Source organism: Eriocheir sinensis, chromosome 20, assembly GCF_024679095.1.
Source record: "Eriocheir sinensis breed Jianghai 21 chromosome 20, ASM2467909v1, whole genome shotgun sequence".
NCBI classification, from domain to species: domain Eukaryota; kingdom Metazoa; phylum Arthropoda; class Malacostraca; order Decapoda; family Varunidae; genus Eriocheir; species Eriocheir sinensis.
The window spans coordinates 9,780,586-9,796,326 of NC_066528.1; the positions used below are offsets into that span (position 1 = coordinate 9,780,586).

Consider the following 15,741-nt stretch of genomic DNA (forward strand, 5'->3'; position numbering starts at 1 on the left):
TTTGTGGTTCACCGAAAAATGAGCTCACTACAGTTTTGAAATTCTGAATTTTATACACTTAACCATTCAGACAGCCAAATACGGAACAAATAGTGTTACGTACTTTAAGGAATGGGTGGCAGGTTGGCAACCCTAGTCTCAGCCCATGTTGTAAACTCATAGAGATAATATATGTGCACTCGTGTCTGATTGCATTAGTGCTGTAGTGTGCAATCTTAGTGTTGTCAAAGCTACACTGTGCGTTCTTTGTGCTTAAACCCCTTCAACATGAGGATGCGTATACGGTGTCCTTGCGTGCCCCGTACCATATCCGAGGACGCGCATACTGCGTCCTGGCTTGCTTTAGCCAATATATGAGTTATTTTATCTCAATATTTATGCTTAGATCTGAACATTACCAATTAATTTATGTTTCTTTATGTGCACCATTTAATTCTGCATGTTTACGTATATAATACATGATGATTATGTTGAGTTGGTGGCTGAAAACTTGTTATATTCAATAGCGACATTTGAAATTTGGCGCGTGCAGTGATCTCGGATACGGTGCGAGGCGCTGTTTGGCCCAGCCGTAGTGAAGGGGTTAACAATGTCCCCAAGAAAGATGGTTAAAAGGGACGGTGGATACTATGCTCGCAACAGGAACGGGATGCAAGCCTTGGTGGCTTGTATGCCCTCCTGGACATGACTGACTCTCGTTCACCCTCCATCTTGGATGATACGTCGGGTTAGCTTCACATTGGTGGTCGAACGTAGTTCTGGTGCCTCGAGAATAGGGAAACTATGGCTTCTAAACCCCGGTGCGAAGCCTGCACCTCAAGCGTAATTAGCAATTGCGAGAGTCTCCGTAACAGCCGTAACACACTGATTTGTGTTTTATATTATTTATTATTGCTATTACTTAGTAAAATTACTTTAATTTTGGATAAACTAATATGTAAAATGATTTTTATATAAATTTTTTTTTTGAGATATGGGACGCATCAATGGGATTTACATTAATTTCAATGGGGAAATTCCATTTGGTTTAAGAGTGTTTTGGTGTGCAAGCAATATTCCAGGACGAATTAAACTTGTAAACTGAGGTATGACTGTACTGTTTGTGTCAACAAAGTTCAATAGTTTTAAGAAGGTCCATCAATTCCTGCTGCCTTTCCATTTTTTTATCTTTTTATTGCCTGATTTATTTCTTCATATGTTATATTTCTTTCTCTATACACTCCTCCTTTACCTCTACTCAAAACTGCTGCTGTTACAGCTGCTGGACGTCCATCCTATAAGCATCTTATAAGCTGTCAAATATGATAACAACAGCAGAAAGGTACATACCTGTGTCTTTCCATCCATTAGTGCCGAGAGGAAATAGTCTGCCATATTTGAGAAGTAAGTTTCAATTTCATCTTGGGGGCTGGTGTTTGAGCCTTGCTTTGATTTTCTGTGCACAAGTGGGTCAGCAGGGCGGGGCATCCTGCCATCCCCAGGGGTGGTCACAGAGCCTGGGGTGGTTGCTGATGAACCTGTCCTTGCCTCACCTTTCTCCTCATCATAGGGGTCAGGAGGCTGCACAGTCTGTGCACACAAATATCAGCAAATAATAATGCTGGATAACTTATCATTCACACAATTACCTGCTTTACCAGAGGGTGTATGGTTCAAGGACCCCTGTGGGTGTGCAAAAACAGCTTATGTTCACATGTATGCCTCTACTGATTGACAGATGTTTTGTAAACTGACACTGATGATCTAAAGTTAATTAATGGATGATCTATGTTATACAAAGAGTAATATACATATAATGATAGTAACAACAACCAAAAACAGTTATTGTAAAACTTAACAAATGATGTGATAGTATTCATCATATTGTGCATACTACAGGGTAGAGACAGGTTTGAAATGTTTGATGAATTTGAGGTATTAGGTATGTTAATTGTAAACCATCAATGAAAGGTATCAGCCATTGCGGATGTTCTTGGGTAAATATCCAAGATGGATGCTAAAAATAATACTTTCACTCATTTGTAACTTTGCAATTCATTGTTTCATTTCTTGACTCTAAATATGCATTTAGCCACTGGCATTAGGATTCAAGGTCCCGTAGATAACAACATATTGGGAAATTATTTGATGTTTTTAGTAGTTCTGTATTTCCTCATTCCTATGGCTTGAACCCTTTCAAGAGGGGTGATTCAAAACACCTCTTTAAATGCATCTGATCTTCTCTTTCAGCTATCTTTATCCTCCTCCTCTGCTTGCTGGCACAGTGCTATAGTGGACTATTTTAAAAGGTAATTCACTCAATCCACCTTTCTAGTCGGCAAAGCATCAAGGACGAATGGGCCTAACAGCTATCGTCAAGCATCACAGCGGCATCACTTCACACTGGTGAGAGCATTACCATTTTAATGTTGGCTTTTTGGTGAACTGTGAGTTCTTGTATTTGGGAAATTTTTCTTCCTTTTAAAACATAGTTAATGGAAATATTTATGAGGTATGGAGAGAAGTTGGTAATGAAAGATGAAATTAATGGTTAAGTGGAGTAAATGAACATTCTTGAACCACTGAGGGACACTCAAGGTACTACTCCCAGATTGGATAAGACCTATGAAAAAGAATATGTGGCTCTACAGTTATTACCTTTGACATTTTTGTCACAGCCACACTGATGGGAGTTCAGGGTGGGAAAAAAAGCATATTTTATAGCTGTGCTCTATTTGTACAGGGTAACAAACCTGACATCCAGCTCTCATGAATTCTGCTGTGATCCACTTCTGGTGGCCAAGCTCCCAAGGTGTTGCTGGTTGTCCCCGGGCAAGACAGCTGCCATACACTCCAACCAGCATTGCCAAGGCTCTCTCTGTGTCAACCAGAGGCGATGACAGAGTGCTGGCATCTAACACCTGAAACAAGGACTATTGTTAGACAAATATCACCCCCACCTTGGCATGAGTAAAATGTGGTTTCAGCATTTCCTGAAATATGAATAATTTTTTCTCACTATATGCCAATAAGGTTTTATGACAAGCCACCAGTCATACAATGAACCTACTCTACAAACAATCCTGATGAAAGACGAATATGTTTAAGTAATTAATACATAGTCTTAGCCTTGAATGGTTCTGGGGTAAGTTTTACAGTCAACGAGTCCAGGTCATAGACATATGTGGATCCTGACCATTATGTTTCAAAAGAACCACCAGCAAAACAGCTTGTAGACTCTGCTCCTCACCTGTACAACCTCCAGCTCTGGGTCCATGTAGTTCCCTACAAAATAGCTGGCCATCATTTCTTTGGCCCGGGGAGAGTGGTTGGCCATCTCCCACACCTGAGTGGCATCCTGGCCTGCATAATACTGTAGAATGTCACTCCCACATGGTGCAGTAGACCTTCCAGTAGAAAGTAGATATTATTGTGGATAAGGCCTCCTGGGTATCAAAATCTTAAAACTTGACATCAATTTATGTTTATTTAACACCAAGATGTAAACAAATATTTCAAGATAGAAAGCTTATTAAATCTAAGGGTATTTGAGTTAGTTAGAAAACTGGCTGTTTTCAAATGTCAAGGTGTTTAAAAATCTAATATTTTTTTTATTATAATAATAATGCAACCCATCAAAGAAACTGTGATGGAAGACCTCCTAAAACAAAGATAAGATTTAATGTGGATGTGTAGTAAAGCCATTAATCTGACCAGCAGTGGACCCACACCTGTTCAGAACAGTGGCTTTTCAAACTATCAAATGGTGCCCTGATGCAGCCCACATACCCACAGATATATATTGAGTGACATCACACATCACCGTGGGCATTCAGATTATCTTTGTTAAATTCAAACAATTGCTTTTTGGAGAGTTTGGTTCCTGTGTTGATCTAGTGGGCTATATGGTCTACTATGACATTCCCAGACACATGCCACTTTGCTATTGCAATACAACTTTTAATCTACTTGAAAGTCAGGGTAATTTTCTTTCTTCCTAGCATCCATTTCATCAATCCAACACTTTATTTTGTTTACTTGGGTGGCAGCTTGGGTTTCACAGTTCCCTCACAAGGCAAAATCCACTACTATTGATAACATTTTGGACAGCTAGGATTTCAAAATTAGTATAAATTTGTCAATCAATTTCAGGTTATTGGTGTCATCAGACCGGTGGCATTCAGATTAATGGACTTTTACTGTATTTTGATGCACACTAACTCACCTAAACTCCTGTACATCATACACCTTTCCATTTACCACAATCCAAAGACCGCCATCTTTGTTGTGATTCTCTAAGTCAGCTTTGCGGATGACTGGCATCTCTTCTGTTTGCTTGATTGTGTTCACTGTAATAAAAAGTAAAGATCTGTGATTCATCTTAAACCTCAAAATAAAAATGCAGCCTTTTCACTTCTACTTACATGAACATTAAAAAAAAAAAAAAATCAGTGAGCAAAACTATGAAGGCAAGTGATTAAACAAAGTGAGTCTAGACTCCCTTGTGAAAAGATTTTTTATGGTAAGAGGAGGCAGACCAAAACTTAATAAAACAAAAGTCCCCAACATGCTCCACCTACAAAGAAAACAGGAAAAGTTGCTTAAAAGGAATTTCAAGTTTAGGTCAAAGGTGTCTTGAGGCGAAAAAAAAGTTAAACACAAGATAGCAAAATGTTAAATAAAGTAATAAGCGTTAGATGTTAAGATTAGCTTTTGAATGTTTGGAGTCTCCAAGGCAGTTAGACATAGACTGTAGTCCCTGATTAACAGAGAAATAAATAAATTACCGCGTAATTTTTCACCGACTGCACAGAGCCATCAGGCCACTTGACACACTAGATTGAACAAAAACTGATATCTGTGCACCATAAAAAATTACAATGTAAAGTTCATAACAATGATAATAAAGGTAATGGCAATGTCATTATCATAATTTATTTAATTTCTTGAAGTGTGTTCTCTTACTCTTATTAATATCCACCTCATTAAAGCCCTTCATCCATTTATAAATTTCAATCAAGGCTCCTCACATCCTTCGCCTTTTTAGAGAATGCAAGTTTAATTGTTTAAATCTTTACTCATCTGGCAAGTTTCGTAATATGTAAATCATCTTGTTATCCTCCTCTGTACCAATTCTAACATTTTTGGGAGGTGGTGGCTGAGTGGATAGCGTGATGGCACTGTGTCCAGGACAGGGTTGGAAAAAATCATTATTTAAAAAAAAAACTTTAGAAAAGAGATTTATTTGTTTTAAATCGGATTTTTTTTATTTGAATCGACTTTTTTATTTAAATGTTTTTTTTTTTTTTTGCATTAATCCTTGTTTGTTTCCACTGATTATTTGTTTCAGCCTTATGAGGCCATTTTCTTGTATTAAACTTGGCCAATGTTAAATGAAACCATAGTTTAATAATACACATTACCCAAGATGAGTTTTTCACATAAAAATCATAAGTAGCCATAAAAATCAAAAGTTGCCAACTTGTCTATTTGCATGTTGTCAAATTTGTATCATATTAATAAGAAATTAGACTTAATCATGTTACTTTGCATTAAAAAAAGAATTAAGCTCATTAAGCTTCATAATTACATTTATTTCTACCATCAACAAAAAGACCTTACTTTTTTTATGCCTTTGAATATTTTTCTTGTAAGAGACGGCAATGATTCACTGGTGCCTGACTTGCTACAGGACCACTACAGGATCTCTAAAGGACTGGTGGACTTGATACTTTTCATATATATATATATATATATATATATATATATATATATATATATATATATATATATATATATATATATATATATATATATATATATATATATAAATACATCTATCTATCTATCTATCTATCTATCTATCTATATATATATATATATATATATATATATATATATATATATATATATATATATATATATATATATATATATATATATATATATATATATATATATATATATATATATATATATATATATATATATATATATATATATATATATATATATATATATATATATATATATATATATATATATATATATATATATATATATATATATATATATATATATATATATATATATATATATATATATATATATATATATATATATATATATTGATGTAGAAACCAATTGTGTATAATGTCGCAAAGGTGGGCTACGAAGCATAACAGTAAAACATGTAGTGCGGAGAGGTCTGTTTCTACGACGCATGGGGGAAAACTGGCTCAGGCTGCCGTCCAATCAGTGATGAGCTTACAAAAGTAGCCTAGGTTCCAGTTGCAGGCCACAAATAGACAGAGTGTAGCATCCTGATCCAACTCAATTACTCTGTCAATCTTGATATCATCCGCAAACTTACTACAGTCGTCCCTCAAATAGTACGGGGGTTAGTCGAAAATCCGTATAAAATTAGTGCCCCCCTTAGAAAAACACCTCGGCTGCGTTTGAGAGAGGGAATCGGGACTTTCAGAACGTCCCAAGTGCTCTCAAACGCGTGACGCATCAGCGTGCGTTACCAACTCGGCACGTCCACTGGCTCCCGGCTTTGAGAGATGGAGTGCCTCGTGCTGTGATGACGTCATCAGCAAATATGGCGGCCCAAACAAACACATATAAGTGTTTCCATTGCATTTCACCTCTCTGTGCCACCATAACCACTGCAGCTTCCTTTTCATCTTCTGTTGTAAGGAGTTCGTCAGCCAGGACAGCTAGTAATGCATGTAAACGTCACCAGGAAGATCAGCGTATGCCATTTTGCTGCGAGTGAGACGCCGTTACCATAGCAACGACGAGGCTTAGTAAAAGGACGGCCTTTATCTCCACTCTTGCAGTGTTCATAGAGCACTGGCAGTTACTGTGGCAAGTGGGAGTAAGCCATTTCAAAGGCTGTAGTTAGGACCGAAAGGGACAACTACCTCCCAAACCAAGACCAAGATGACAGATACAGCGAACACTGCTCTCATTCACGTGATATGCTCTCCCTACTGCAATGTAACTCATCCCAAAACGTAGCTTCTCCTAAATCTGAATTCTTCTGCAAGGTGAACACCTATCTCGAACGCTTTGGGGTGCTTTCAGCAGGTGTTTTGGTAAAACAGTGTTGCCACTCACGCCATGGCTACTTGGTGCGACGAGCGGGAAATTTAAAAATCATAAAAAAAATCTTCCATGACAATCCGTATAAAACCGAAACCGTACTATTGGAAACCGTACTATTTGAGGGACAACTGTAATATCACTTCTAATTCCTGTATCTAAATCATTGATATAAATAATAAACAGCAGTGGACCCAATACTGAGCCTTGTGGGACCCCACTTGTAACAGAACCAGACACTGTCTACAAAAGCTTAATATCTTATGCTAATACAAATGTACTAGGTGGAAAATACTGATCACGTTCAAGAGTTTTTACCAATTATTCCTGGCCAGGCCATGTCTTCAGTATCCTCTCTGTCAGCACCTGGCGCCAGCTGGTTGAATCGGTCCAGGGGCTCCAGGAGGGCCAGCAGGGGGGAGATGAGGTCACAAGACAGCACCACATTAGGGCTGTGCACACACACCACCAGCAGAGAGACAAACAGCTCCCCCAGCAGAAGGCCTGATAACAGAAAGTACTTAATATTAGTTTAATGCTAAAGTAATGAGATATCACACTAGGCAAAGCAAGGTTTCAATATACAAACTTATTATAACCATAAATAGTAAAGCAAAGCAAAACAAATAACACAGTTACGAATCATAAAATCCCAAACTATCATTCATTCTCAGAATATTTATGAATCTAAAATCTATCTATCAAACTATATCACCAACGCCCTGCTCCCTCACGGGAATTTTCCTCCAGGGGGTGGCTGCAGCAGAAGTGTCTCCATCTCTCCCTGTTCTGGCACTCCCTCTCAGCATGCTTAATTCTGCTGTTTCCAAATCTCTTGCCCCAATACTCACTCACCCTATTGATCCACTTCACAGGTGGTCTTCCCCTGACACCCTCTCCCTCAATCCTTCCCTCATACACGGTCTTCACAAATTCATTCTCATTGATTCTCATCACGTGTCCAAACCATTTCAGCGTAACACACTTTACCCATTCTAAGATACCTCTTATAATGTAAATAGAAGATAAGTGACGAAAATCATTTGCAGATAATGACAATCAAAACATTTCAACATCAGCCACATCTCTTAGAAGTTCACATATATTTGCTTCATCTGCCAAAACTAAAACCCAGTGTATTTTCTATTAAACATTTACAAATGTTTATCATCAGTACCATAAATTTACAACATTTGAAGTGCAACATGTAACATTCAGTGACATCAGTCACCAACACACACTCAAGGCAGCTAGGCGAGAGTATGTGTTGCAACATACGTGATAATGTTGACATAATTAAGAAAAATGGTAAGGCTCACAGCTTTTCTAACCATTAAATGTCTTTCATTAACCTTTAACTAATAGTTAGTGTTTTAATGTGCTCACAGACTCCAACAATACCTATCATCATGATTCCTCATTGGAACATTACCTTCATTTCATGCAAAACTCTATCCCAAAACATTCCTCCAAATACAACTTCATGTCAAAAACTAACAGAGATTGACATACCTGTTATGTCTCGTTGAAGGATGGTGCAGGTGAGGGCGGTGAGGCGTGTGTTGATGGTGGCAAGGGAGGTGGCTATGGAGAGTGTATCAGACACGTGGCCCACCAGGAGGCTCAAGTACTTCCTTAGCAGCCACCCGGCACCCTCCACCTCATTCTCTGTATTGGACAGACATATGGTTATTTTGGCATACACAAAATGTCATGGATACCGTCTTCTTTGATTTTTTATCGGCATAGTAAAGTACCATTCATCAGAACAAAAACACGACAATATGAAAATATAAATTTAAAGAAAGAGACAATTAACACTTTTGCGCACACCCTCCCATCTGATTTTCTCGTCCAAAACGCACACCTAACTGGCTATCTTGAGCGCGCAGTATAAATTTTTTCAAAACTCGCTTATTGAATCTTTTGCTCAGCTCACTTTTATGAAACTACATACATTCCACTGTAAATTGTAAGCTCTTTCATATGGAAAGAAAAAAAAAATAATGTTTGTTTTATATTTTACCGAGACATCGTGAGTTGAAGTGACGCGAACCGATTTCTGAAATAAAAAAACCTCACATTTTCACATAGGAGTAAAAATCTAACAAACTGTGTTCTATAACAAAAGAACCGGACATTTATGAGCTAATTAGCGCAACAAACGGAATTTTGATACACCAATTATAACGGTCATAAATTTGAAAAAAACGAAAAAACTAGATTTAAAAAAAAATGTTCACTTTTTTCCACTTATCTCCATAACTGTTATAGTTTTTTTTTTTTATGGTTTCATCTTAAAGAACAGATCATTACCTATACAATGGAGGTTTCAGATTTCTTATATGGTGAATAGTTGATGAGTTAGGTTTGAAAGAATAAAATATTGAACCCTGCCCCCCGCCACACACTAACAAGTCCGCGACCGCTAGAGAGAATCAACTGAAGAAATTTTCTGTTCTGTCACCCAGGAAAATTTTACGGCAAGAAGGGTCTATCAACTTACCTTGAGCCGACATGTGCTTGCCTGTCTACAGACCAAGTATCACGCGTCAATGAGAATTACAGAGTTTTTGGTGAATTTCTTTTTGTCCCCATGACAATCTTAAGCTGTGCTTTTTGACCAGATAATAATAGTGACACGTATGTCGCATCCACGTGCACGAAAGTGTTAATTCAGGAAAAAGACCCCTTCCTGCCTCAAACATCACCTTACATCTATCTAACTTTTTATCATCTATCTATCTATACATATGTGCCATCTAACTCCTGCTAATTATCATCTTTTCCTTTTTGCCAAGAATCATGCTTAAAGACTACAGGAATACTCCTTTGACCTGGTCTGTCTATCAGTAATGACTGAGTTACTTAAAAAGCAGCTTTCATCCTACCTTGCATGATGTGCTTTGGGCTGACATTGCTCTCCACAGGGAACAAATGACTGACTAGTAGCCTCTGAAACCTGAGCAGCAGCTGTATTGAGGGAGACAACTCTCCCTGGCTGCCCAGGACTGGCCCACCTCGCTCTCCATCAACAAGGATCCCAGAAGAGATCATGGACATGTTGTCTGGAGCAATGGCCTGAAATCATAACACAAATAATGAACAAGTGTACTGAGTAGACAGCTATGAGTTCCATGAGTCCCCATGGTCACCTGGAAATTTTAACAACCATACTTTTCCATGCTAATACTGCAATATTAAATTGCATTAGGTGCCCACAAGGTACTTTTCTCTCTTGCCATGCAACCTGACTGATCACAATCAGGTGAAGGCTACAAAGATGGCAGCTCCCTGAGAGTAATTACCCTATAGCTCCTATGCTGATCTTGGACAGAGTACCTTGCATACAATTCAGTGCTGGATGCACCTCCATCATAACCATAAGAAATAAAATTCTAAAGACATGTAAAATTAGGATGCCTGCTGAGCATCACAGTGCTGATTTGTTAAAAAAGTTGTAGACCTGCAATCACTCTGAACTGCACTACAGAGAGATGTACAATGTGATGCACTATGCCGTATTGTCCAAAAAAATAGATGCCAGAAATAGTATTATAATCTATTTCACTGCCGTTGAAGCAAAAAAAAACTCCCCATAGACGATTAACGAAGGGCATAGCCACTCTGTTGCTGGTGATTGGTTGACAGGTAACCCAATGAGGGTTGGGCAAAACCTATGGAAGAGCAGGCTTCCTTATTTAATTAAAGTTTTTCATATTATGTGAAATATGTGTAATACATCAACCAATGATTATCATGAATACATTTGGTGTCACCTAGCATAAAGAAGTAATGGGAACCTGTAAAAGTGGAGCAGAGTTTGGGTGAGGGATTGGACATTTCAAAACAATCTGAGTGACAGCGGGAACAGAGTGAGTCACCTCAAGGCGCTCATCTTTTTTTTCAAAGTATTGCACTTTAAAACAGGGTGAGTCGTCAATGCCAGCAAATACAATACTTTCTATCACAGACATATTCAGAGGGAAAAGGTTAACCAAGTTGTCTGGTTCAATAAAAAATCCCTTACAAATCCCCCCTCTCTTCACATGAAAACTTGCCTGAAGCCTCATGAGTGTCTGTGTGGATGCATTCCTAAGCAGCTGGCGGACCAGATGGAGGAGTGGAAGAGTGGCTGATTGGTCCTCTGAAACAGAATTGTCACAGGAGCGGCGTGAGGCAGCACCCTCTCCTCGGATATTTTTCCGAGGGCTGGAGTTGATTCCTCCTGCTCCACTGCAGCTTCCTTGCATCACCTTATTTTTTTCAGTCCACTCTGCTTCCTGAACTTCAACTGAAAAGTAAAATCTCTGTAAAACAATCACATGGGTATGATGACTTTTCATAGCATCAGCTCAATTAGAGAATTTAGGGTGAGGCAGACCACAAATCTCATGATCCCCCAAACCTCAAATACAAGAAGTGAGGTCAGGATTGCCTACCCCATACTCTTAAGAGATTATTTGTATGTATATAGAAGGAGCTTTATATAATACCTCCTTACTTCTACTCTTCTTTCAAGTGCCAATGAGAATTTTATTCACTTAGAGAAGGTTATGTCAGTGTCATTACCACTGTCTACCTGGTTTGACCTTTTTGGAAGACTGGCCCAGCTGAACAACATTTGTCTAAAAGGTGAAGTGGTCAGCCTTGACAGGGCAGATGCCAGGACCCTCCCAAAAGGATTTAAGAAAATTTGTATCTTTTTCCTTGAATAAAAAAAGTAGTTATTGAGTTATTGAGTTATTTATTCAACAATTTCCTTACTCATCCTTGCAACCTTGTCAAATAGTAGGGGCTTCCTGTAAACTGAACTTTGTAAAGCAACAGCAAAGTAACATGAGTTTGGGACTAATGAACACAAGATTGTAGCCAACTGGATCAACACAGAAATCAAAACATCCAAGAAGCAATTCCAAGCATTTATTGATAAATAAAGAGTAATAGATCTTGATATTTGCAGTAGTTGCAGCCTGTAAGAAGTATTAGTATTACTTACATTTGATGGCAGCACTGAGTGCCATCTCCAGCCCCCCATCTGCCATCAGGCTGGACACCAAGAGGTCGATCATGAAGCGGCGTCCTGAACTCATGCTGGAGATGTCTGAACCTGGAAAATATTAGAGCAATAAAATTAAGTTTCATATTATTGATTACTCATTTTGAGAGGCTCCATGCATGCTTGTATTAGCTGACCTTGCTCTGATGGCTTTGCTCAATCTTTAGCAGTCTCTTTTCAGGCCCAGGATCTGTAAGCTATTTTGTGTAATTTCTTCCTTGGTCTACTTCTTAACACCTGCTTTTCTCACATTCCTCCTCCTCACCAGTCATCTATCCTCTCCACATAACTGAACCAGCATTAATACAAAGATGTGTTTCCTGTACATTGTTACCATGAGTTCAGTTTTTCAAGCTAAACAGTCAGCTTATATTGAAACACTAATTATTATGAATTTGAGTCTGAATACTCTGCATAAACCAGAAAAGCATGCCCCCAAAAAACATATCCCAAAATTTCAGTTATCTTAAATGAAAATAAATGAGAATGATTTGTAAAAAGGATGGTCATTACTTTCCTAAATTTCATACTTTTGATGAACCAGATGTTATATAAGTATTTTTCCTGTGACAACCATCCTACTTGTGCTGGACAAGTTAAAAATAAATCTGGTTCTGGCTACTGTACTGAGGTGGTACAGCTACTGAGAGAAACTTATGAAAATAATTTGTTTTATAATAGTTGGGCAAGCAGTCAGGGGTGGAACAGAAGATTGATAAATATGATAAAGGGGGGATGTGTGCTAATGTAGAATGTTTTGCTAATGTTTTGCTGCAAGCCAACATTTTTGCAACTTGAAAGCCACTGGCTGCCTCAAACTGCTGCTGCTGTCACCAAAGTGATTATAGCATATCAAAGAGTAAAGCAAAGAAAGGGCATATAGGCAGAGAGGAGCCCTTTACCCTCCATGTTGATTACATGATCTTTGTTATATAGGGTTTGACACAATGCTTGAGGCAATGCCAAGTAAAATTTAGTTTCAGTTTTGCAAAGTTGCATTTTATGAGTTGTAATATGACCACTGTTTAGATATTAAAGAAAAAATGAATTTGCTGGGTGCTGCAGTGAACGACTTGATGCAGTATGGCTTATGAACCCCTTCGTAAAGTCCAAGCAGTGAGTCCCTTCCTAGGGATGTTCAAGCTTTATTGGAAACACATCCCAAATTATGCCCAATCATGTTTCTGAATTTGCATCTGGTAGTATGGGTGATGAAGCTGTACACAAGCACCCAGGAAAAATAAACATGGCTGGTAAAAGTCAAGGGAAGCGTTGGTGAACACTGTGGGAAAAGTTCTGGCGTGATATACGACGGCCACAAAGTGGTGACTGACTTTTGATCTTTGAGTAGAATGCTAATATTTTTGTGTCAAACCCTAAATGTGTGATATTTCCAAGTCCCCACAAGACACAACTATGCAGTACAAGATGTCACAAAACTTGGTGTACCACTAACTGTTCTTCAATGAATGTCAAGAAAAGTGACACCTGACAGCTGTGCAGTCAGCAGCAAATTCACTGCAAGTGCAGGAGCTGAATACATGCATATGAGGAAGGAATCAAGGAATTATTAAGGTTTTGTGTGAACTTCTGAACCTTGAATTGACCAATGACTGAATACACAAGTTTAACAGCTTATCCTTTCTATGAGAAGAACCAGAAAGTAAAAGTTTGTTAAAAAAATATTATACCTGTACTGGGAAGGAGGGAGGAGAGGGCCTTAGCTCTCTCTTCCGCAGTGGGCAGCAGGATGGACCAGCCTGTCTGTAACGTAGCTTGTGCAGCCACCTGAAATGCACACACATTTTGTCTTAAGGAATATACTCTCCTGAAAAAACTGCCATGCCTAATGATGGATATGATTACATACAATTTTTTTTTACATACAAGGCAAAAACCTTAGGATATATGTTTAAGATTATTTAGACAAAATCTACATGTAAAGTGCTAGAGTAACAGATGAGTGAAAAATCTATGTACATTATTTTGAGACATGTGTACCTGTATGGTGGGCAGCACACCAGAACTACTGGCAAGGCTGACAACACGTTGCTTGAGGCTTCCCAGTAAGGATGAACCCACATGCAGCCCGACGGCATCCACATCAGTGTGGTTCTGCACTGCTGAGTGAAGCTAAAGTAAAAAAGAACAATCAGTATGGCAAATAGTATCTGTTTTTGACATCATAAAAACTGTTAATAAGACAGGAATCTAGAACAGCAATTAACTATGAGGTGTGAATGGGTGGTAAGTCACTGTACAAAACAATTAACTGAGTTTTCATCAATTCATCAGACTCCAATTATATTCAGATGATTAAAATGCTGTACACAAAACATAATTATCAGTAAATGTGTTTTCTGCATAAACCAAATAAAAAATGAAGAGGAAACTAAAGGTTAGTGATTAGTCACTTCAAAACAAAAAGACAACTGTGGGTTTAAAGAACTTTTGATGAGATCCTCCTGGAAGTGTGACCCCTTGGCAACCAGGGTGTGTGGTAACCTTTAAGTGCACTGATATTCTTATTTTGTATGAAAAAGGGGCTTTCAGAGAGCCTTGCATGGAGGCTTGGAGTTGTAGGGTGGGTGTGGTGACCCCCATCCCCACCAAATGTCACTACTGGTTAATTGATTATATCATTATTATCATTATTCTATCTATCAATCTATCTATCTATCTATATCTCTGATGCCTTGCTTCCTCGCGGGAACTTCCCTCCAGGGGGTGGCCGTGGCAGAAGTGTCTCCATCTCTCCCTGTTCTGGCACTCCATCTCAGCACATTCAATCCTGCTATGTCCAACTCTCTCGCTCCAGTACTCACTCACCCTACTGATCCACTTCACAGGTGGTCTTCCCCTGACACCCCGCCTCCCACAATCCTTCCCTCGTATACTCTCTTCACAAATTCATTCTCCCCCATTCTCATCACATGTCCAAACCATCTCAGTGCACCACGCTTCACCCACTCCACCACTCCACACTCCACTCCTTTCGCTGCGCACCCATACCAAACCACACATACATGCTTTCATTACTTTCTCCATCCCATCCTGACACACCACGTGCACCTCTTATATAACTCATTTCCACTGCATGTGTTCTCGATTGCTGTGCTGCATTCCATGATGCACATGACAGAGTTGGCAGGAAAATACTATTCCTTATTCCCCTATTTACCTCCATGCTCACACTTCTTCCTTTCATAACTCTCCAATACACCCACCACCTGTCTGCCCTTCACTGCTCTTTCCCTCACTTGTGGGGAGGCCAATAATGCACACCCCTGTCTCCCCCTTCCCCCCTCGAACCCTGCCCACACCACTCCCCCCTCCACACCCTCCCACAGCCTCTCCCTGCCCTCACTCCCACCCCCCCACACACCACTACCTTTCATATGCATCTCACTCACTCCTAGCACATCAATCTTTCCTTTCTGGAATTTGTTAATTATCTCCCTTCTCTTCCCTTCCTCATTCATCCCATTCACATTTATGCGTGCTACCCTAAGGAGCTCCTCCCTCCTCCTCCTCCACTTCCCAGGGGCAGAAGGAGACCCCCCTCCGCCTGTAGCCATTTTTCGTCCACCCCC

General features: G+C 39.1%; 1 protein-coding gene across 2 annotated transcripts in view; it reads right to left on the reverse strand.

Annotated features, from left to right (window-relative positions):
- The window catches only part of LOC127001164 (E3 ubiquitin-protein ligase HERC2-like), a gene marked incomplete at its 5' end in the record, with an annotated part of 186,835 nt that overhangs the window by 149,073 nt on the left and 22,021 nt on the right, over window positions 1-15,741 (reverse strand). For both annotated transcript variants that reach the window (XM_050865379.1, XM_050865378.1), the window contains 11 exon segments: window positions 1,330-1,569; window positions 2,733-2,900; window positions 3,230-3,386; window positions 4,205-4,328; window positions 7,408-7,593; window positions 8,602-8,757; window positions 9,981-10,170; window positions 11,151-11,383; window positions 12,089-12,199; window positions 13,840-13,936; window positions 14,150-14,281. In XM_050865379.1, coding sequence (XP_050721336.1) covers window positions 1,330-1,569; window positions 2,733-2,900; window positions 3,230-3,386; window positions 4,205-4,328; window positions 7,408-7,593; window positions 8,602-8,757; window positions 9,981-10,170; window positions 11,151-11,383; window positions 12,089-12,199; window positions 13,840-13,936; window positions 14,150-14,281 — 1,794 coding nt within the window.